Here is a 24,720-nt window from a genome sequence, read left to right as displayed (position 1 = left end):
TGCCAAGGGAGAGTCAGGGTTTGCTGGAGATGTGGCAGTTCCCAGAGTCATAGGGGAGTCACTGCTATAATCTGGCAGTTGGAAGAAAGATGGCGGCTCCACTTGGTGATGGCTACCTCATCCACTTCTTCAGAGCCCTGGTCTGGTTTCTCTTTCCACTCCTATCCCTTCCTTTTGTACCACTCTATGAGATAAGGATGGAAAAAGAAAAACAAAGCATCCTCCCTTCAAAATGGAGGGAAGTAACATTTACTAAGCTACCTAACTTGGGTTATTCCACTTAACCCTCAGAGCAACTTTATAAATCAATATTTTTATGCACTTTTTACAGATGAGGAACCAGAGGCTTAGAGAGGTATAAAATGTTTTGCCCAAGGGCTAGCGAATGGTGGAGCTCGCAGCAGGGTCCAGGTCTGCCTGACCCCCAAGGTGAAGTTCTCTCAAACACACCACTGTGGCCTCTACCCAAGCCAGACCAAGAGTAACACTTTAGATCCCTTCATCAAAGCCTAGATGAGGCCAGCAGATTTGCATGTGTTTGTAAGTTCCTAAACATAAGCTTGTCCCCTCTCCCCAGGTGACAATGTGCAGGCAGTCAGGACTTTTAATTTTCACATTTCCTAATTCTTCTACCCCACCGATTCCTACACAATCTTGCCTATCATGTTCACTGTTGTGTTTTTTAATCATGGCTATGGTTGTGTTTAACTTCAAATGTAAGATTACTGGAGTAATGGCATAAAACAATCTCTCCCTAGGATAGCAAATCTCTCCTGGACATAGTACACCATATGATGTTCATCTAAATTCTTTGAGAGTGACCCACTGCAAAAAAAAAATTCCACCGCAGACTGCAACACAGCACACATGTACACACATGCATGCACAACTCCATATCTGAAACCAAACTGTCACAAGATAATACTCCTCCTGGAACTTACAATAATTTGGTTTTAAAACTTTTATTTTATTTTACAGAATGCTAGTTGAAAGCCATTAAACTTATTTCATGACCTAGGAATGTATGAAAACCTGCCATTTGAAAACCAGAATCAGACAATGTGTCTGGGTCCTGAAGCACTTAGGTGGACTGATTAGGAACCCACTGCTTCTCCTTGGTAATATTCAGCCACCTCTGCAAGAATCTCATTTCTCTGGGGGATAATTCTTATAATTTCTTCTATGATCTAAAAGGAGGAAGGGCTCTTTACAAGAAGGAAAGCCTGCTTACCAACCCATGAGAGAATTTTCATTTAAAAATGGCTAGATTCCCATTGTGGATCATATAATTTTATGGGAAAAATGTCCTGACTTTCCTTTTAAGGTAAATGAGATTTTTATTCTCTAAAATAGGAAGAATCATTGGATAAAAGCAATAATGGAACCCACGGAATTACCTAGGAAAGCTATATCTCATTGTGAAAATGAACTTGTTACGCAACAATTCACTCTTATTTACTGGACATTCTTGATTAAACAATATTTTACTTGAGGCTCAGAGCTATGAATCCACTCAGCAGAAAGGCTGATTACAATGGTATTTAATTGTCCAATTCCTGTTTATATGAGGTTTTAATGGAATCTTTGTCCAAAGCCTTTCAGCCTGTTGGAAAAATAAATCAATGGTTAAATAAAAGGACAAGGAAATATCATTTCTTTCTGCTCAATTACAGATGTCAGTTAAACACACAGTATATTCTCCTCTCTTTAGAAACAAGTACCCACACATTATCTGGAGATGTTACAGAGTTCAGTATATAAATGAAAAATCTCTCATTGGTTCTCACTATGATTCCAAGTCACTGAGCTTTTACGTAAACCACCAGGTTTCAGAAAGATGGAAGGACTAAGTTCCAGAAGAATCCATGTGTCCTTGGAGGTGGACATGTCCCACTTGGCAATACCACATTCTGTTTGTGACTAAAATGAATGCCTTTATGGTTTGTTGGAAGACGCGTCTTTGATTGAGTTGTGATGGAAATCCCCATCCAACATATTAGGATGGCGTAAGGGCATGATATACCCAATGCTGACGCTAGGAGGTGCTTTTATGAATGAAATACTGATCGCCTAAGTCTAAAAGTCCATATGGAATTAGAGGGATGACCAGTATATTTGGAGGGAAACCAGTGCCATTCTGTGAGCCCAAAGTCAAACACAATAATCCTCACTCTTCGGCGATTTTCATGCACCTTTTTAAAGGAATGTTTATGGTTTTTAAGGAATGTTTCCTCAACGAGGAAGAGATGCTATCCACTATGTGCTATCCCCTCTCCTGCCATCGTTTAAATCACTTTGACTTCTCTTCCTATGGCTCCTGGTTCTTTTCTTTCTTTCTTTCTTTTAATTTTAATTTTTTTATAGTTGTAGAGAGACAGCATGCTTTTATTTCATTTGTTTATTTTTATGTGGTGCTGAGGATTGAACCCAGTGCCTCACAGGAGGGCAACAAGTGCTCTGCTACATCCCCAGCCCCTCCTGGTTCTTTTCTAGATGACCGGCTCACAGTTATGAAGCAGCCAGGAAGAGTCCCCGTGTGAGAAGACCCTGAAACCCTCTGAAGGTTTTTGAGCAGATTTAGAGAAGTGGGCCAACGGAAACACAAGATGACCTACACATTATAAATCAGGGGAACAGAGACAAAGGCACTAAACCATTGCCAGCCTACAGCAAGCTTCCTCTGACTGAAGCACCCTTCTCTTTTAGTTAGAACAGTTGGTACAGCCCCCATTAAACCACTGCTGGCCCACCTTCTGCTTTCCTCCACAAAGATGGCGCTCTGGATTGCGCCTGTAGGAGTCTGTCAATTTGCCCATCAAAGAGCCCTGCTTGTTCTGAAAACCAGCTATTCCCTGTGACGTGACTCCATTCCCACTGCCCCTTGCTATTCAGGTGGGCTGGTTAAAATAGAGCCAAGGGTTGGAAAGCCACCCTGTGCAGTTTACTTCATTTAGTCATTTGCAAAATTTAATTATCTGGGACTTTGGCAATTCACTTAGAGAAGACTTACATTTCAAATAAAGAAGCACGTGCTCTATATTATCTGGGCTTTTATTACTAAACAAAACCAGATTAAACTCCCACTGGTCCTCCTCCCAGACATGTCTCATACTGGAGGAGACAGAGGACGCTGGCTTATGCCTACTCTCTCTGGCGCTCTGCTGATGACTTTCCTTTGCCTGATTACTAGAAGACCCTCCTTCACTCTTTCCCTGCTATCATCAGCTCAGAGAAGGTGGCTAGCCGTGCGTGTGGGGGCTCCCAGTCCCACTCCATCCCTCTGCTTTTTGCACTCTCTACAGCCTACCCCATGGGCACGTGTCCACAGAGGCTCCATCTCCCGTGCAGTGCCTCCTCCTAGCATAGGGAGCTCTAGTGCTGGATGCTGGGGAAGTGAGGCCCCCCCGGGATCTCATTCTATTTGATTACAGAGAATGTGGTTTCCTCTGCACGGCAGCTGGGAGCCTGCTGGACAGGCGGGTTAAGGAGACCATAATGCAACATGATAGACAAAGTGGTGTCTGCATTAGAGGAATCATAGGGATGATGTTCCTGCCATTTAGTCTAAAAGATGACTTCATTAAGAAAGGGTAGGACGGATGTCCTGGATTTGAGATGAAGCAAATTTCAACTCCAAAGGATGAGCCCTTCTCAAGGAGAAGGAATCTTTGCAAAATCCACAGGGCATCCAGGAACAAGCAGTCCCCAAAGCGAGTGCCTTAGGGCAGTTTGCAATAGAAGACAAACTGTCCAAGGGTCCTGGGGGACAGGCAAATGTCACGAGTTTCATTTTTGAATACCAGGCTCTGGGGAACAACTAAAGGTGGCCCAGTATGGAGCACCAGAAGCTGGGTGGAGAAGTGACAATGTGTGGTGCGAAAAGAGAGACACACGTTTTCAGTGAAAATCCGGTTTGCATGCTTCGAGAATGGGAATCTGTGGCAATGTGGCCTCTGTTGCTATAGAACTCATTCTATCTGATTTTAATTAAACACCTTTACCACCAGACTTTAGAGTTCTAAGCCAGGTGTGGTGGATCACATATGTAATCCCAGTGATTTAGGAGGCTGAGAAGAAGATCGAAAGTTTGAAGCCATCCTTAGCAACTTTAGTGAGACTCTGTCTCAAAATAAGAAATAAAAAGAACTGGGGTGTAGCTCAATGGTAGAATTCAATCCCCAGTACCAAAAAATAAAATAAAAGCCCCGTCATACATTTAAAGTCAATTTAAAAAGCCAAGATACAAGGTCCTGTCCCATCTCTGCCCAAATGGTCAGGCCCCTAACTAACACATGCTAGGCTGAGGAAGAAGATCTGTTCTTCTAAGAACAAATGTCACTGTACACAGGAAATCTCCTGGGGATCCAAAGCAGCCCCCAGCGAGACCCCAGGCAGCAAGTCCAATTCAACGGGTATGAATGTTCTTCAAGTCCTTCAGCTGATTTCCATGTGTCTCCAGAGCAGAGACCCTGGCCAGGGAGACAGTACTTGCCCCTTGAGATAGTGGATGGCTAAGCTAGGAGGAGATTCGGCTGCTTTTGTCGTGGAGAGATCCTATGGTGAAGCAGAGGTCAGCCTGCCTTGGTGAGCAAGTCCCAACATCAGTAAATTCCAAAGCCTCAGAAAATCCTACAGGTTGGAACTGAGGCAGGCCCCTGCCCCATGCTGCTGGCCTTAGGGACACTGGATTTTGTGGAGAGGCCAGACTGGGTAACCTGATTTTTAAAGGCTCCAGAAGGGCAGAGATGCCACTATCCACGGGGTCAGCATTGCCACATGTGACTGTCCATGAGAAGGAAGATCCAAGGTGGAGAGTCCAGCCTGGAGTGACTGAGTCACCACCTCAGTTATCCACTGAGTCTCCCCTCCCATGGGACCAATGAGCATTTAATCTGCCTGGAAATCCAAGTCTTGAGCTGATGTGCATTTCCTCTTCCTCTCCTCTTGAATGTTCTGCTGCAGAAGCTGAAGATCATGGAAACAGCTATTTGGCAGGAAGAGCAGAACCAGGGGTCGAAATCATTCATAGACTCGAATCATTGTTCCCCCAGGCACTGGGTCCCTGTTGGGAGGTTTCCCTCACCCATAGAGCATGCAGGTGGTGTTTCCACCATCCACTTCCCCTTGTCCTCAGAGTGGACCGTCAACTGCCCATGCCTGAACATATCACCTGTGTTCTTCACCCTATCCTACCATTCCTTGGGTACTTGTCCCTGAACTGCCCCTATGAAATAAGCAAGCTCACATTTTATAAATCTTTGTATCTCTTGCTAAACCCTGACATGGTGTTCTGCATACAGTGGGCACTCAAATACTCTTTGCATAGGAGAATAAATAAATAAATGGTTTCAACTCTCATAAAGGATCAAGTAGAACAGAACCAGTTCCCCCATAAGACTGAGCACTTTTAAAATAGACATAGGTAGCTAACGTAACTCATTCTCAAATGCAGAAGTGAAGGGCTTTTTTCCTTTCAATTCCTTCCAATTTGAAATCTCCAAAAGGTTGTTGAAACCCAGCTTAATGAACAGGTCTTGGTGTGTGCATAGAGAGGACCTGGCCCTAAGATGCCTCTGCCGATGGAAAATGTTTCACTCGGTAGTGGCCCTGGCAATGTGGCATCACTATGTCAGCCCTTGTCCCAGGGGTTCCCCTTGCAGCTGACCACCTCCTGCCTACCTCCAACTTTTGGCATCTTCACAACGGCCCCAGACCTATGGATCAGAAGCTTTTGGGAAACACAGTTACAAACACGTTCTCTGTTTAACAGTGAGATGAATAGCCCAGGGATGGAGACACAGGACAAGCTGATATTTGCAACAGGTTTGAGGCCTCCATTTACACCAAGGGGCCATGAAAGAGGTGAGATCAGGGACTGTAGCAGGTGCTCAGTCTACGTCCAGCAGTTGCACTCAGACAGCTTGAGCAGCAAGATGCCAAGGCTTCAGTTTCCACTTTTAGCATCAGCAGGTAACTTAAGCTGCGACCTCTTCTATGTCCTAGACTTAAGTCTAAATACCTCAAGCAGGGAGGTGCTGCTGTATTTCACTGGCCTCTAGAAAAGGAGAATGACTAACTTGAGATGCTTGCTATATCTAAAAGATACTGTGAAGCAAGAGATTCTTTTTTACAGTAATGGTACTTACTATTACTCTAATATTTCTCCTATGCTTCCCAGCATTCCCAAGCCTCTGGGGCAGCAGGGCAGGTGGTGCATGGTATTGCCATCTGGGCTGTCTATTTGGAAGTGACCTTGGGAGACAGCTGCAAAGTTCATGATAATGAAGGGCCATGAAGCACTACCCTGAGTGTCACTGAGATTTAAAGGGCATCTTCATGAATGTCAGTTTCCTTGGGTGTATGATGAGCAGAACATATAAAATAATCACCAATTAGAAGGTGGGTCTCAAGGCATCTGAGCTTGGGAATGTGAAAGAAGAGAAAATCACCGTGCAGTTTTTGCGGAGGGAGATCTGTTGGAGTCTGGGTTCCACCTGTCTCTCTCATCAGTGCTCTTGGCAGTAATGGCCGTGGGGTGGGCACATCTGGCTCCTGCCCACTTTTCACATTGACAGGTCCCCGAGGAATCACTCCCTCATTATTCTATGGATGAATTTCCCTGTCCAGTCAGATCGCCGGGCTAAGGCTATCTCCCGGAGCTCATTATTTCATTCCACAAACATGTGTTCTGTGCCTACTTTTTACAGGCACAGTTCCAGGTGTGGAGATCTAGAGAAAACCTGGCAGACCATTCTAAGTTAGTGATTGGCAGCATGGACTCTGGAGCCAGTCAGAATTCCACTGTGGCTTTCCTAGGGGCAGCTCTGGATCCCAGGGACCCAGTTATTTCACCTGCAAAATGGGGCTAACTATGGTCCCTACCAGATAGGGTGATGGTGAGGATTCCATGAGCTGCTGTATATAAAGAGTTAAAAGCAAACCAGGGCTAAATACATGTTTGCCTGTTATCATCTCTGCCCGCACAGAATATATGCAGATGATAAATAAGGGACAAAAGAAACATTTATAATATGTCAGACTAAAGCAGGGGCGGTGGGACAGGAAATATCTGCATGTCAAGTGGGGAGGAAGTATAATTTTCAGATAGGGAAAGACCTCACTGAGAAGATGATGTTGGAGAAAAACTTGGAAGGAGGGGAAAGAGGGAGCCATGCAATGTCTAGAGGGACATTGTCTAGCATTCCAGGCAGAGCGTTAAAGCCCCGAGGAAGAGCAAGGGAGGCCACCTAAGGCTGGGGGAGAGGTGGGGAGGGTCAGAAGAAAGAACTGTAGTTGGAGAGTGAACTTGGCTACAGGCTCACCTACCGAACAGGACTTTCTGCTCATGTGACACTGGCCCCCCTCCGCCTGTCACCTGAGTTGCCCAACAGCAGAGCCTGCTCCCATGGGGCCCTACTGACCTGCTCCTGGTGCTGGCACCGGATGCGCAGCAGCTGGCTGTGGTGCTCCTCCTGCAGGCGCGCCATCTCCATCTCGAATTGCCCCTGCAGCCGCTCCTGCAGCTCCTGGAGCTCGGCCTGCTGCTGCCAGCCCAGCCTCCTCAGCTCCTCCTCGAACCGCCGCTCCAGGTCCTCCTTCTCCTTCTGCAGCTTCTCACATTTGGCTGTGTTGAAGGCTGGCAGGGAACAAGATCTTCTTAACTCACTGGGGAGGAGGGACCCAAAGGGCTCAACCCGAGTGGCTCATTCACCTCCACTGTGAGACCACCAAGGTGAATGCGAGAAACAGGGCAGGGTTCCCGGACTGATTGCCTGAGAACCAGGCGTGAGCCTCACAAAAGACCCTGGAGGTTGATTTAAAACCAGGGCCCAGGGAGCTCTGGGGACTTGCCCAGCAGGTGAAAGAGCGGGGAAGGCCAAGTTGAGCTTTCTGATTGCAAAGCCTACAAACCTGTAGCTCCTCAGGTGGTGTGTGGATCATGGGCATCAAAAATGGTGGGCAGTTGTTAAAAATTCAGATTTCGGGTGCATCCTGGGGGAAGCAGAGCCCCTGGGCCAGGATCCCAGGACCTAAACCTCTAACAAGGGACATGAGTGACTGTTATGTCCATCAGGCTTTGAGAACTGTGTGCATACGCATGGGCACTAGACACAGGATGGTACCTGTGCTCAAGGCTCTTTTTCATGGTGGAAATGTCAAATGGGACATTCTCAGAGAAGGTGTGGGGGTTTCCTTTCAGGTAACCTGAAGCTTTACTAACATTACTTTCAGAGGAATCTGTTCTTCTCCACCAATTTGTTCAGGAAGATGGGAAGATGATTAGTCACTGGTTACCCCTTTGCATAAACATTCTGCTCTAGTCATAGATCATGTTTTGCATGGAGTGGGCAAGCAGCCAGCAGGGCACAAGACATGAATGGCCACCTTTGCTCCCAGGCTCAGATCCTGCCCAAGGTCTGCTCTGCCTTGGTGCTTGTGCCTCCCCTGGGCTGTGGGCAAGAGCAGATGTTCACTTTTTTCAAATCTCTTGCTGAGCTGTAAGCCTCCTTTTCCAAGGAGAAAAGGATCCGGGCAATCCAGGGTCTAGGTCAAATGGAGTTGATTTTACACACACACACACACACACACACACACACACACACACAGCATGAAGATCAAGCATCCATGCTGTATTCTCTAGGATATAAACTGGGGAGAGATTGTCACTTACTTTAACATAAAGTGAGCAAGTATATCTGTTGGTTAACTTTAACTTGCACCAAGGGTGGCTGCCTGTGACCAGGAATACATATCCAGGGTCATTAGATAGCATTTAAAACACGTAATCCAAAGTCCTACCCCATAGAGGCAGTTCATTCAAAGGCTTCTTTGCCACATTCATCTCTAAAAGAGTTTAATTAGCATAAGGGACATTGAATTATGTTTTCGCCCTGGAAGAATGAGTGGTTGACTGGCTAGATATTGTACAGGTACCTCACTTTTGTATGAACAGTGTGTAAAAAGTTGTTCAGACCGGCCAAACACTGTCTCCAATAGTCTTCCTGGTCAAAGGCTTCAGTTGGCGCAGGGTTTCTTATCTCACCACTTAATGGGGATTCTGATCTGCCAATGTAATCAGGGTCTACTGAGGGCAGACGAGAGGTATCCACTCCATATGTAGGTAGTGAGGGGTACGCTGTCTACAGAGAACTTAAAAGCAAAATCCCAAATCATTAATGCCAATGGTTTTAAATGATGGTTAAAAAAAATACTCTGTCTCAAAAAAGTCTTTTGTTGGTTTACATTATAAATGATTATTACAATTACTATTGAGGTTTTCAAAAACAATATTTTTTAAAATTAAAATTAAAACCCCAGGGCTGGGGGTGTTGTTCATTGGTAGAATACTTGCCTAGTATGTGTGAGGCCCTGGGTTCCACCCCCAGAATCAGAAAAAAGTAAACAAGTAAAAATAAAAATAAAAGCCACAAACAGATAATTTGGAAATATTTTACAAGGATATTATTATAAAAGTGACTTCGTCATATATAAGAGCGATCAAGATTATTCTGATGTACAGGAAAGAAACTGGCACTGAGTGGAGATTGTTAATGGGTATATAGGTGAAACAGCTGCTTCAGAGAGCAAAGCTGTCTTTCATAATTTAAGAGAGAATTGGGGATGACAGATGAAGAACACAAGTTTCTTTCTGAGGTGATGAAATTATTCTAAAATAAACTTTAGTGGTAGTTCTACCAATTGTGAATATACTGAAAATCACTGAATTGTGCATATAAGCCTTATATCTCAATACAATTTTTACCAAAAAAAGCCAGGCATGGTAGCACATGCCTGTAATCCCAGCTACTCAGGAGGCTGAGGCAAGAGGATCACAAGTTTCAAGGCCAGCCTCAGCAATTATGGTCATAACAATATATAATTAATAATATCCTAATTATTTGTTTGCATGCTTTATGAGTAGAAATATCTTAAATATTCCTAACATAGTTAAGGTAACGTTGGGTTTTGGAAGGTGATAGTATCCAGTGGTTGGACTTTTTGGTTTTGCTTCTGGTTTTCCTCATTTAGTGGCAGGATGATTCATGGACTTGGCACTCTGTTGGGAGCTCACAGATACCAGTTTCTGTCTAGTGTTGTCCCTGAACTGCAATGTTGTCTTAAATAAATCATGAACAGTGCATTCCTCAGTTTTGCAGTCTATAAAGTGGCAAAGTAATCTCTTAACTGCACATAGAGTTCCAGTCCTCAATTTTTTCCACTTGGTATAACATTTTGAGAGAGGTGAAACTTTCATTCTTCCAACGACCCTGTGTTGAAGCCTCAGGCCTCCAGAAGATATTGGATAATAAGAGCAGCTGAGCACCAAGGGAAAAGGCACCAATATGGAGTCCTCAAAGAAATAAATATCTTCTTGCTTCTGGTAAACCTTCAAAAATGTATCCACTTGGGCATTTTGCAGCAGAGATTAATGTTGGCTAATTTGATAGCATTAAACAACATTTGGAATCTGGAATCTTACTTGCATCATTTCTCTATTTCTATTCCTGGGAAACACTGGTATGTTATAATTAAGAGGCTAATGCCACCATAATAAATCCTAGATACTAGCTATCTATTTGAGAATATAAAATTTTCCAAGTAATAGGATTATGATTGGCCAAGAGAATATAACATTTTAAACTTATAATCATGATTTTGAAATGCAAAAGCATAATTAGGATATGTTCTATAGGTTTTTTCCCCCCTGGGAATTGTACCCCAGGGGTGCTAAGCAACATCCCTAGTCCTTTTAAATTTTTTGTGTTTTGAGATGGGGTCTTGCTAAGATGCTAGGACCTCACTAAGTTGCTGAGGCTGGCTTTGAACTTGCAATCTTTCTGCCTTAGCCTCTCAAATCACTGAGATTACAGGCATGTGCCACCATGTTTAGCTTGTTCTACCATTTTAAGTAATTGATCCTCATTGATAATGAGCAATGCTCATACACACTGAGAGAGAGAGAGAGAGAGAGAGAGAGAGAGAGAGAGAGAAAGAAAGTGTGTGTGTGTGTGTGTGTGTGTAATGTAAAAATACTTCAAAAGCTATAAAACTGTATGTGAAGCTGGGTCCAGTGGTGCACACCTGTAATCCCAGCAATTCAGAAGGCTGAGGCAGGAGGATCATAAGTTCGAGGCTAGCCTCAGAAATTTAGCGAGGTCCTAAGCAACTTAGTGAGAACTTTTCTCAAAATAAAAAATAAAAAAAGGGTTGCAGATGTGGCTCAGTGATTAGGAACCCTTGTGTTCAATCTCCAGTATCCAAAAAGAACAGCTGTATTTGGAACATCCTTAGACATATGTAATATGAAGAGAACAATCTTATTTATACACACACACACACACACACACACACACACATACACACACACATACACACACAATCATATATAATATAAAATGACTTATGAAAGTAAAGTATTAATGGGAGTATGATCCTTGAGTTAACAGCAGGGTGTACCTGCTCTTGGAACCATTTATAATACAAGCTTAACTTCAACCATAGATCATATTAGTCAAGTGAGTAGTTGAATATTCTGTGAGTAAGAGCAATTTGCTTTAAATGACTCTCCCAAGTGTCTCTTGAATAATTGTAACTTTTCATTGGTTTTCCAAAGAGGTGGTAATGATACGTGAATACAGCATTAGACTCAAACTGAAGAATACAGCATTAGACTTAAACTATACAACCATCTGGCTGTATAGCTTGGGTTAAAGGCATAAAGAATATACTGCCTTTTGTGTCCTAATAAATGCTTTATATATAATGGTTATAAAATAAGTTATCAAAATATGATGAAATGATACTATGTATATACATAGTATATATACATGTTATTACTCTATATTTACAGTATATATTATGTTCATACACATAATAGATACAGTATATATAGTATGTACATATTATACACACATAGTACATACCATAACCATACACATAGTATATGACGTATGTTACTATTATCATTACATATTGATGGAAAGCAATATGCCACAATTAGAAAGATTGTTTCTTTATAAGATGGGGAGTCACTGAAATAACAAAATGATAGTTAAGGAAACAAATTAACTTAAAAAATGATGCATAAAGACTGGGGGTTTAGTTTAGGAGTAGAAGGCTTGCCTAGCATGCATGAGAGCTTGGGTTCCATCTCTGGCACTGCAAAAATAAACCACCGAATAAATAAACAGACAAAATGACATGTTTCATTTAAATACATAGAGAAAATAGAATTTTCTTTTTTTAAATTTATATTTTATTTTTAGATGTATGGACACAGTACCTTTATTTAATTTATTTATGTGGTGCTGAGGATCGAACCCAGTGCCTCACATGTGCAAGGCAGGCGCTCTACCACTGAGCCACAGCCCCAGCCCCAATTTACCTTTTTCATCAGGGTTAATTCCACTTTAAATCCTATGGGATTTGAGAGTCTTAAAAAGTGTGAGCATTCTGTGACCCTCAGGAGAGGTTCAGCACCTGAAAATGCCATCTGGTAGCCAATGTCCTTTGTCCAAACTTGTTAATCACAGTGGACGAGGTTGAAACACGGCGGCCTGGGATACTGGACCCACTGCCCAGAACCACCCTACTCTCCCTCAATTCTTTTTGACGAGAATGTTAAGAGAGGGAAGGAGTGGCTGAAAATGAAGGATGTGAGTGTTCTTGGGCTGAGAGAAGAGCCGGAGAGAGTCACTCAGTGTCTTGTCATCCTTGCAGATCCATGCAGCATCTCCAGGGCCAGGTGACCGAATAAGAGCCAGCAGGTGACAATAATAGCATCTGCAGAGAGTGCTTCCTGGGTGCAGGCCCTTGCCTCACCTGGACAGGTATCATTGTCCACAGCAACCCTGCTTGCAACGACGAGCAGGTGAGGACTCAGAAAGGGTAACTAACTGATCCAAGATCAAGGTGTGGGAGGGATGGACCCTAAAGAACAGAGACTGGAGCCTGACCAAGGGAGCCTCCATGTTGCTCAAGCATTGTTGTGTGTCAGAGGTAAGACAATGCCTTGGCATAGGTTCTTTAAAACACTCTCCATTTTGAGCCGTACTGCATCTCTCCATCTGCCTGTCTTCCTCACCAGCAGGGAAAGCCAGCGCCACAACCATTTTTTTTTTTTTTGTACTTTGTGTTCGGATAGCAGGCCAGCAGTTAAAAGCAGATTTTGGGCTGAGGATGAAGCTCAGTGGTAGAGCATATACCCAGCATGCATGAAGCCCTGGGTTTAAGCCACAGCTCCAAAATAAATAAATAAACAAACAAATAAATAAATACTAAGTAGTCATTAAGTTTAGGAAGCAAGTGTCAAGCATGGTTGTAGGCACAGTGGAAAACAGACTCCTATCATGGAGGGAACATGATGAGTATAAGATTTAGATAGCAAGATTTTAGATAGCAAAAAAACTGGAGATCCTGCCAGTGAAGAAAGTCAGATAGGGACATGCTAGGGAAGGACAGGGGAAACTGGAAGCCTGCTTTCTAAGGACAGCTGCTCCAATGAAGCATCATTTCAACAGACTCCAATACCAATACAGAGAGGGGGAAATGGAGCTCCAGGTAGACAGCACTGAGAGTGGAAGGCCCTGAAATGGAAGCAATTCTGTCAGGCTGAGGGACAGATGGACAACCAGCGGGGCTCGAGCATCCATGGAAGAGAGGGAGGCAGGGACAGGGCATGCAGGGCTGGTCTTTCCTGGAAAGAGCAAGGATTATACTTTGGCAACAGCAGAAAATCCCTGGAAAGTCTCAAACCAGTGTTAACAAGAACTAATTAAACTTTTAAGTCCTTCTGGTAGCTGCATGGAAAATACACCATACTTGGCCAGAATGTTTCCAAGGCCCAGGCACTGAGACTCCATGGTGATTTGGACCAGGGCTAGAGCCAGTGGACTGACAGGGGGTGCATTTGAGATGCCAAGGCAACCCGTCTTGTGCGTGAATTGGAGGAGGAGGTGAGGGCCAGACAGGAATCCAGAATGCACAGGCTGTTGGTCTGAGCACCTGGAAACAGTGGTGGCCTTCAAGGAGATGGGAAGGTTGAGGAAGTCCAACTGGGGCAAACACAGAGTCTAAATCTTCACTGACTTCCTAAACTAATTAATGTACACGTAGAGACCAATCATTCCCAAGTGAATTCTCCTCTGACCAACCATACCTAGGAAGGGCCTTTTTGGATGTTGTCAATTAGTATGAAAAATAAAAAATTCAGGCATGCTGAGTTTTGACAAGCCCTGTGCTACTTTAATGATGAATGATGAAATTCTACAGCACATGTTCATACACTATTTTAAAACAGTATTGAGATCTTCAAAGCTTGAAGCCTCAGGGTAGATGTTAGGTAGTGAGAATGCCCTCGTGAAGCTGGGCCAAGCCAACAGATATGTTTTTCTCCCTGTGGATCTGTAAAGGGTTTTGTGGAAGGACATGTAAGATGTAGTTATTACAAAGTGAAGAGTAATTTTTTTTTTTTTTTTTGGAACTGGGGATTGAATTCAGGGGCCCTGAACCAGTGAGTGACATCTCAAGCCCTATTTCGTATTTTATTTAGAGACAGGGTCTGAGTTGCTTAGTGTCTCACTTTTGCTGAGGCTGACTTTGATCCTTCTACCTCAGCCTCCTGAATCACTGGGATTATAGTTGTGTGCCACCAAGCCCAGCAAATAATAGTATTTCCTAACTGTTAGGGGGTTTTGAATGCTTTGTAAAATAAATAAATAAATAAATAAATAAATAAATAAAAATTTCTTATCAAGGTGACATTTTAAAGTGGACTTGCAGTTTATTCGCTGTGGGCCAAGTTTTAGAATTACAGCTTCCAAACTAGGGATTTACAGAGGTCTCAAGATCCCCAGATAGATGTCTGAAGAACTGCACTGAAGTCCCCAACCCTTACTTTTCTCACTTAGAATGGTATTAAATAACACTGGCTGGGGATGTGGCTCAGTGATTGAGCACTTGCCTAGCATGTGCTAGGCCTTGGGTTCGATTCCCAGCCTCAAAACAAATACATACATACATACATACATACATACATATCACAAACAGGACCCTAAAGGGCAGAGTTTCTAGATAATAGGAGATTAGAAAGGGTAGTGGAAAAGTATAAGCCCAGGAAGGGAAGAAGATGACAGGAGAAGAGAGAAGGCAGAAACCGAGGTTCCTGGCTGGGCCTCCAGTGCAGGAGGAACAGACATGAGCCTGGGGGCTCCTGCAGGTTCTCAGCCCCTCTGAGTCTCAACATGGCATCTGTTAAAGGGAGAGCCTGGGCACCTCTCCCGTCCAGCCCCTCCTCAGTCCTGGCATTCTGTGTGTATTACCAAAATGACCCAGGGTCACCCAGAAGGATTACATTATGTCCACTGTTTTCTGCTCAAGAAGATGGGGAGGGGTTACCATTTTAAAATGGATTTCCCTCCAAAATAGACCTCTAAAGAGAAAAGCTGAAGTCACAGGGAAAATGTGCTTTTTGCAGAATCACTCACCCCCCAGGGACATGAGAAATCAGTAGTAATATCAATGCTTGGCAGCTTTGTGTGTTTTATAGTGTAAAACATTCTTTAAGGGGCTGGGGAGGTGGCTTAGTGGGTAGAGGGCTTCCCTAGCATCTGTGGCCCTGGTTTCTATATTCCCAGCAAAAAAAAAAAAAAAAAAAAAAAAAAAAAAAAAGTCCTTTAAGGCACAATATTAATTTGTTTAACCTCCACAGCAAATTGTGAAGCAGGATGAAGCGGCATTTGGATCTGATTTTATAGAAGGGGAAAAGGAAGTTTTGAGAGTACTGCTCTTTTGAACCACAATAATACTGTTATTCTGCCTTATATTATGGAAAAGGTGGAAACAAAGAAATATAAGGAAGAGCTGATACAAAAATCCTGAAGGTCCACTGTAATCATTAGCTGGTGTGCCAATCGATGCGTTCTTTAAGATAAAAGCTGAGCATTTCAACGAATGGATAATGAGTGATCCTGGGTGGGAATAAAACTACGATGCTTATAAGTTACTTTCTTGGTCTGAGAGGAGAAAATTACAAGAATGATTTATGGGCAACAGAGGAAAGAGGAAATGGACTTAAGAAGGTGCTTCTAAGTTTTTGAAGAGGAAAAAATTGCTGTCCAAATGAAAACTAATAACACCACTGGCCATAAACAGGAAATGGCTTTGTGGGGAATGGTCTTGCCTGGAGCCACTCCTTCCTCTCCTCCAGGTTCGTGTTGGCTTGCTGAGCTCTAAAAGCATCTTCAGGCACCAGTTCGGATAACACACTACCCAGGGGCCAGTCTGAGGCCCAGGCTTTGGAAAGAGCAGATAATGGCTCCATGTGGTTAACCGACTGTTTGCTACTTCTAATTTCTTTTTTTTTTTTTTCCCGTTAAAGTGGCATCAAAAGATGACCCTTTTAATTTTATCTCAAATCAATATCCTTTCCATCAATTATCCAGGTAACAACATTTCCAAGTTCAAAATCCCTTTTAGAAAAAAACCTTTCATAAATCACTGAAAACTGTGTCCAAAAGAGGCAGGAGTTTCAGTTCTGATTCCTCTTCACTGTGTGGAATTTACCCTCCCGACTTCTAAAACATGAGCTTCTGCCATCCAGTCATCTGAATGACCATCCAGTCATTCCCTGGACGCAGACTTCCACAGTAGGTGGCTGACCTCCATTCTCCACCCCATAGTGTGGGCAGCCCAATCCCGTTATTTACTTCCAGGTGGGTAGAGAGATGGTGCTAGAGGATCCATCTGATGGTGACAGGCTCACAGGTTGTCATTCCTCCTTAGGTTGACCAACGCGATACACTGGGCCCTGGGCAGTCTATGTTCTCCATGCGACTTGGGAGACGTCTCTATGAGATCTGCCTGGCGCTGTGGTGGTTTTCATTTGTTGCTCACGGGTTTACCACCTTTTGTTTTGCATGGAATGAAGCATTCATGTTTTAAATCTACAAAGCCTAATTTTAAGCATAAAAGGGGTGGTTTCTCCATCGACTCATCCCACCCTCTCCTGCTACTTCCAAACACATCCGATGGATCCCAAGGAGCAAAGCAGGCCACCTCAAATTGTTTCTACCCACTGATTTTTAGTCATAGATGGAGAGGAAGCAAGGTGTTTAGACCATCAGCAAGAGCCCAAGAATGTCCGTACACTTATAAATTAGTAGCTTAGAATATTAACAGGACTGACCAATACTAATGAAGTCTGACTCAGGTGTCCATTCAACACTGCCATCAGACTTCTACTGGGCTGCTATGATGGTTGGGGTCTAGAATGTCCCCCAAAGGCACTGTGCACTGTGCACTCAGTCCCTAACGCAGCAATATTACGACATGGGGCTTTTGGGAAGTGATTGAAATATGAGGACACTAACTTCATCAATGGGTTAATCCATTGATGAGTTCATAGCTTAATGGACAATTAAGAGGAGGGCCCAGGTGGAGGAAGCAGGTCACTGGGGCATGCTCTGGAAGCATCTATTCTGTCCTTGCCCTCTTCTTTGCTTGTTCTCTACTTCCCAGCTGCTATGACAGCTTTGCTGCACCCTGGCTTTTCACCATGTCACCATGACATCCTGCCTCACCTCAAACCTAGAAACAATGGAGCCATCAGACCTTGGACTGAAAACTCTGAAACCATGAACCAAAATAAACCTTTCTTAACTTTAATTTGTTCGTCTCAGCTATTCTGTCACAGCAACTGAAAGCTAACACAGCTGCTTTCATCTACGAGTTTCCATCACTTAGCACAGTGCCAGCCAAGTGGGACATCTCCGTAAATAGGCACTGATTTGAAATAAAGCCAGAGTCACAAGCTCTCAGTCTGCTGAGGAGATAGGCAGGAGGCCACTCCTCCTAGCAGCAGGCCTGTCTGAAACAGCAGTCTGGGACAGCAACACCCCCTTCAGGATACCTGAGCACTCCCACCTTTACATGGTGGGTTGTCTTGGCTGGTGGCTTTATGTCTCCACTGTAGATTTCACTCAATTGGTAACTTTTTCCTCTCTAAGATGCATCTAGAATAGAACGGCCTCCTCACTGCGTTCATGGGGACATTGCATCTTTAGTAGTGGCTTTTCTGGGAGCCCTGGCTTCCTGCCACCATGCACGCTGCTCTAACCTGTGCAGTGACCAAGGCAGACTGGACGCTTAGAGAAGTGCCCTTCAACAGGAACGTGAAGGTAACGCTACCTCTTAGAGTGGAGGCCAGGGTTAAGTGGATTCGTGTTCCTGAAGCAGCCTGCACCCGTGTCTGGCTGGCTGAAAGCCACCACTCACTGAGGTCACTGATGGCCAAGCACAGGGTATGACTAAGAGCTTTAGAAGGTGGGGCTAGGAAGGATGGCGAGTTAGAGGGAAAACGAAACAGAACTGAGACCAGATTATGAATCACACTGACCCCTTTTCAGGATAGGACATGAGACTGGATACGCAATCCCAAACAGGGACAGGATAATAGTATGCAAAGATTAGAAGTTCAAGAGAAGTCTACACAATGACCGGGGGTAAAGTGTATTAGCTGGGATCCCTCCAGGTGAGCATTTCTCCAAGTGCATTGCTGTGCACTATGTAAGAGCACTGGCTTTAGTGCCCAACACACCTGGGCTTGGGCCCTGGTCACTGCTCATTGACTGATATTTTCCTTAGGGGATTAACTCCCCTAAGCCTCAATTTCCTCATCTGTAAAATGAAACTTATACTAGAACTAACCTCCTAGGCTGCAGTGTGCTCTGAATGGAGTAATTCCTAGGAAGTGCTTAGCGCAGTGCTGGTCAATGAGTCATTCCATAAATGTTAGCCAAGGCACTTGCTGTTCAGACTTTGAAGACTAACAGGTACTGAGTGCTCACTGCGCACTGGGTGCTGTGCTGAGTATTCTATGTAGAGAAGATTATTGAACTTCACAAGAGCTCTGTGAAATAGGCATGATTCTGACTTCATGTTCCCATTTTCCAGAAGAGCCACCTAAGTAGCAGAACCAAGTCAACTCAAATCTCTGAGAATCTCCAGTTCATGCTTGTTACTGCCACATCATTCTGTCCTAAGCCAGTGGTTCTCAAACGTGAGCATTCATCAACAATCACAGGCAAACAGGGCTTGTTAAAACAGTCTGTTGGGCCCCATACCCAGGGTTTCTGATTCAGTAGGTTTGAGGTGAGGCCTGCAAAATCTGTGTTTTTAATGAGTTTCCAAGGGCTGCTACTGCTTCTGGTTCAAAATCCACATTCTGAGAACCACTGCAGTTAAGAAGCAAATACAGGGCTTCTTAAACTTTAATACAATTATTAGAAGATCTTGTTAAAAATGCAGACATTAATTCAGGCTGTGAATTAGCTGGGGTCAAGTCTGGGTGGAGCCTGGGATTCTGCACTTCAGACAAGCCCCCAGACGACACTGTTGCTGCTGGTGAAGGCACCACCTTCTGAGTATCAAGGCCCCAGGACTCAGGACTCAGCACTCAGACCCAGAGAGCCCTGCCTCCTCTGGTGTGCAGCAGACCACTAACCTTTACCACTTGCATCAGGAAAGGCATTTTTTTTTTAAAAAAAAGCACAGATCCAATGGTGTCTATGAGGGCATTTCCCACTGGAGGGGAAACTTGGTCCTCAGTGTGGTCGGGTTGAGGTGGTAGAATCTATAAGAGGTGAAGCTTAATAGGAGGTTCCCAGGGCATCTCCTTCACCAAGAAAACTGAAGTCCATAGGTATGAAGCTCTCCCATTGCTCATTCTGAAACTTAAAACTCAAAACACTCCCCTCAGGAAGATATGTCTTGTTCAGGTGACCTTCCTTGATGGGACTTCATACCTCTGTGTGTGCTTCCTGTGGTTGCTGGAGCAAATTACCACTAACTCAGCAGCTTCAAACAACTCAAATGCACTATCTCACAGTTTTAAACATTAGAAGTCCAAAATGAGTCTCACGAGGCTGAGCTCAGGGCGTTCTGGACACCTGGCAGAATCCATCCCTGGCCCTCTGCAGCTTCCACGGACTGCCCTTAGTCCTGGGCTCATGGCTCATCCTCCAATTGCAAGGCCTAGAGCACAGCATCCTCGGATTGCTCTCTGAGCCCTGCTTCCACGGCACATCTTCTCCTTTATCTGAGCCTTCTTTTTTATAAATACTCGTATGATCCACTAGACCTTAAGACTCCTCTCCCCATCTCAAGATCCTTAACTGGATCACATCTGCAAAGTCCCTTTGCCAGGAGAGGTAAACGAAGCCCAGGTCCTGGGGGTCGGTCGTCACTCCGCGGATGTGCCTCTCAGCATCTTCAGAGCCTCGTCTCTGCTACCGCGGTCACTGGGGCTTTCCCTCACTGGCTTCATGCACATCACCTCTAAAAATGGGCAAAACAAAGCCCCACCAAAGCCCAGCCTTCTTCCTTCCTACCTCTAGCCAGTTACCCTCTACTTCTCTTTGTCTTCGTCTCTGGACTCCTCACAAAACAAACACAAATCTACCATTCTGCCTCCAATCCCTGATCTTTGGTTTGCTTTTCCAACTGTTGCAATGAAGCAATAGCAATGTCAGCTCTGCCTTCTCCATGTGTCTGGAATTTGACAGGCCTCCCCCTCACTGCCACCATCCTGACCTCCCCCTCACTGCCACCTTCCTGCCTCCCCCTCACTGCCACCATCCTGGCCTCCCCTCACTACCACCTTCCTGACGGTAGCCATCCCTCACCCATATTATTACTGAGCTGCCCCTGAGGCTCCAGTCCTTGCTTCTGAACCCTGTAGTCTCAATACAGCAGCCAGTTTGGGGCCTTGAAGGTAAGGCTACAGGTCAGTATGCTGCTGCTGTGCTTACTCAGGATCAAGGCCAAGCCCTCACAGCAGTTCACCAAGCCTGCCCCAACTGGACCTGGTGGCCTCCTGGCCTTGTCTATTAGAAATCTCCCTGTGTTCACTCTGCTCTGGCTGCTTTTGCCTCTTTGCAATTTCTTGAAAATGTTTAAACCTATGGTTCTCAAAAGAGGTTCCCTAGATCGATTGCATCAGCAGCACTTGAAAAGTTGTTGAAGTATAAGTTCGTGGACCCGCCTTCTTTCTACTGAATCAGACACTCTGGGCTGGGACCTGGGTATCTGCATTTTCAAAACCCCTCTGGGTGGGGGAAGACCACTGCTGCAGGCACTTACTACCCCAGGGCCCTTGCACCTGCAATTTTCTTCACATGGCAATCTCTTCTCCCGGCTTCCTCACCAGACACTAGGTCCCCTCTCTTTGGCTCTAGTTCTCAATCCCAGGGATCCCTCCAAGCTCAGAGATGTGAGTACCGGCAGAGCAGTGCCCCATTAGAGGTCTAAGATTCAGCTCCATGATATGCCTTAGCCAGGCTTCCAAGTCATAATAATTACAACTTCTTCCTGATAGTTCCAGCTGTTTGCTGCAATCGCTTCCTTAATGACACTGTAGTAGGTTTTTTTTTTCCTTTCTAGTTGCCTAATTAATATTTCTTCATACAGGTTAGCATCCCTAATCCCAAAATGCAAAATCTGAAATGTTCTAAAACCTGATACTCTTGGAATGCCCACATGATGCCCCAAGTTTTAAAAAAAAAATCTGTGTAGACTTCACAGGATGGGTTGTATTCAAAATGTAGGTGCACTGAAAGCACTATATAAAATCACCCTCAGGCTATGTGTACAAGGTGTACAAGAAACATAAGTGAATTTCATAAGTGAATTTAATGTTTAGACTTTGGTCTCATCCCCCAAATATCTCATTATATATGGGCAAAAAAAAAAAATTCTGAAATCCAAACACTTCTGATCCTAAGCATTGTTGATACGGGACATTCAACCTGTATTCAGTTCTCACTGGTGAAATAACTGGTGTGGTTTCTGACAGGACCTACCATAGCAGATGCACACCTGAGGCCTTAACTCATGGCATAGTACCCATTAAAAGTATGATGTGTGTTCTTCCTTAACCCCCTCACTCTCCCAAACAATCTTATCACCCAGAGCAACCAGGTACATCAAAAAAGCCAGGATGCCTTTGCCATAAAGAATAAATGAGAGAATGGGACTATTGGGGGCCACCACCCAAGGACAGAGGGCAAACACACTCCTGGGCCCCTGACCTGTCACTCATGAAAAGCACCACGTGCATCCCCCACCTCCCACCATGCACTCTCTCAGCAGCTGCAACAGCTCAACCTTATCGAGAGGCCGAGACATTGGTGCAGACAGAAGGAATAGAGCAGTTGCTGGGATACGCTGACTGCCCATTCCTCAAGGCCAGGATGTTTAGTTCATCCCAGAAAACCAGTAAAGCTTTGGTTTCTGCTTAAACAGTGCTGTCTCCCATCAGCTGAAGCCCCAGGTGAGCCTGGCCTGTGTGGGTTCCCAATACTTGGTCAGTCTTGCTTCTATCACTTCTAGGCCCAGAGATCCCATCTCTGTGTTGGGATGTTGCTGAATTTAGGGCTCCACACACATCTTGCAAACCTGGCCAAATGCCATGAGTCCTATCCCTAAGAACAGTGACTGGAACAGAAGATTGCTTGTCATTCCAGCAGATCTCTGTTGGTATACTTGGATGTACCATTTAGTCGTCAGTCTGTGTGATGTGTTGGTCTATAGTCTGTATATACCGTGGGGCTGCCTCCTGGGATCAAGTGATTTGTTCTCTAAAAATAAAACTCTTTAAAACGACCCTGTCATTCCCTAAGAAGCTGCCTGGTTTAGAAAATCATTAAAGACAGAAAAGTATAGAATATTTTTGCCATTTTTTTTCCAGATTATTGATCTTGTCTTCGGGCCATGGAACTATACTACTAAATCTATGAATGTGCCTTTGAATTTCTTTAATAAGAAAAAAATCGGTTCATCCCCTAATGAACTGGGCTTCTCTCTAGATAAATAAATGCTGCATAAAGGTACAGAGGGCCCACCATTCTTTCAGCCTTTCCTGGGCACCACACGTCTCTGGCCCCTCTGGTCACTGGGCTGCCCACGAACTTTATGATTCCACGTCACCTGAGAATGGAGGGCACACTTCCCAACGTGACAGATGACACTTTTCATGATTCTCGTAGCTGCTAGGAATCATTTAGGAAGAAGGAAGGTCTGGAGATAGGAAAGGAGGAGAAATTCTTCCATGGAGAGGGAGGTGATACAGAGGGAGGAGAAAGTATTTGGCCGAGTGGCAATAGAGACTTTTGCACTGAATCTTTGATGGGAAGAATAAACTGAAGAAAAATAAACTCGGACTCAAATATCAAATGCCCTGCTGTTAGGAGGAGAGAACAGAAAACAAAAATGAGTGGCAGGTGCTTGCGCCTTTGGGGGCTGTGTGTCTCTGGGGCATAAGGAGGGACCAGCACACCCAGTCATGACGCTGGGAACTGTTATCACGTGGGTGGTGAAGCTGAGACTAAAACAAATCAGAAACTGAGCAGACACCGGAGGCAGAGTGCTTATGGGGGACCCAGTTTGAAGACACATTATCCATGGATCAACTCCCTGCTATGCAACTTCTGGCCTTGGGCAAGTGAAATGCGTGGTCCTCTGAGCCTCAGCATTCTTGTCTTTAAAATAGGGATGAGGTGACTTGACTTTCATGGTTACTGCAAGGATTAGAGACCATGTGAAGATGCTCCCTGCTAGTTCACAGACATTCAGTGAATGGCAGCCTTGATTATGAAGGAAATCAAAATATTTCTCTCCCAAATATCAAGGATGGTTGAGATAAGAGAATCAAAATTTAGGGGAGTGGGGGCGTTTTTTCTCTGTTTTGCCTGAAGCAAGTCAGACAAAAGGTCTTTCCACTCTCCGACTTCCGAAAGAGAGAGTGTAAATCCTCCTTTACAACCTTTATGAACTCAGAGGAGGTGTTATCGGTGAGTAAACTTTACCCATCAGTTCATTCCCAGTATATTTTCTTTCCCACACTTCCCTGCCTTTAAGCTGCTTTCTCTTATTACTTCTTTAAAATTTATTGTTCTTTAAAGACATATATAAGCCAGACTCTAAGGCATTGCTCTGAGTTACTTCTCTCCTGTGTGATGTGTGCGCTGCACTTGTTAATAAACTTGCTTGTTTTTCTCTTGTTAATCCATCTTTTCTTGCAGGAATCTCTACCAACTATGAGCTTCTGAGGATTTTGGGGAAATTTATATCGTCTCCCCTTCATTTATGAGTGAAATTTATATGGCCTGCAAACATCTGGTGAAAATCCCAGGCAAGAGATTAAGGGATTCCCATTCCCTCTCTTAGGGAATGGGAATAAGAATTCATGAAAATGTATAAAATGCCATAGATGTTATTTTTATTTAGTCTGCTGTATCATTTCATTTTGGTGAATGCAAAAGATACTTTTTAGAGATTTTTTTTCCATCTCTGTTTTCCCAGACAAATGTCCCCATGTGCTGTTAAATTCCTCCATGTTAAAAGCATTCAGGAAGGTAACCTTCACATTAAACATGGTCCCTGCCCTTAAGTGGCCCTAGTCTCTTAGTAGGAAGGAGAATGGGTGAAGGGTGACAGAAGTGGGCCACGTGCTATACCAGTGTGCCATGGAACCCGAGAAGTGCTGGGGGCAGGAATTCTTCCATGGAGAGGGAGGTGATACAGACTTGAGCTTTCCGGGAAGCCTGCAGAGGTTGGGAGGTGAGTGGGAGAGGACAGGTCAGGAAGAGGCCACTGAAGTCCGAAGAACTTCCATAGAGACTGTGGGTGGGGAGCAGCAGGAGTTATACCTGGGACCAGGCAGAG

At 44.4% G+C, this 24,720-nt stretch overlaps 2 protein-coding genes across 6 annotated transcripts in view; one reads left to right on the top strand and one right to left on the bottom strand.

Moving 5' to 3' along the window:
• Positions 1–14,686, top strand: part of SLC7A1 (solute carrier family 7 member 1) — a 109,118-nt gene extending 94,432 nt beyond the window's left edge. Inside the window, exon 15 of one of the 2 annotated variants that reach the window (XR_014021079.1) lies at positions 12,721–14,686. The gene's annotated coding sequence lies outside the window, so the exon portion shown is untranslated. Of the gene's footprint in view, positions 1–2,493; positions 3,000–12,720 lie in introns of those variants that run through there. The other variant, XR_014021080.1, reaches the window with a different exon arrangement.
• The window catches only part of MTUS2 (microtubule associated scaffold protein 2), a gene marked incomplete at its 5' end in the record, with an annotated part of 410,463 nt that overhangs the window by 15,055 nt on the left and 370,688 nt on the right, over positions 1–24,720 (bottom strand). For all 4 annotated transcript variants that reach the window (XM_081286221.1, XM_081286220.1, XM_081286222.1 and 1 more), the window contains one exon: positions 7,422–7,636. In XM_081286221.1, the coding sequence (XP_081142347.1) occupies positions 7,422–7,636 (215 nt within the window). The remainder of the gene's footprint in view (positions 1–7,421; positions 7,637–24,720) is intronic.

The sequence above is a fragment of the Spermophilus citellus genome, assembly GCF_964194105.1.
Source record: "Spermophilus citellus genome assembly, chromosome: 1".
Lineage (NCBI taxonomy): Eukaryota > Metazoa > Chordata > Mammalia > Rodentia > Sciuridae > Spermophilus > Spermophilus citellus.
The sequence above is the reverse complement of the archived record's forward strand: the minus strand, read 5'-3'. Positions and strand labels throughout refer to the sequence as shown.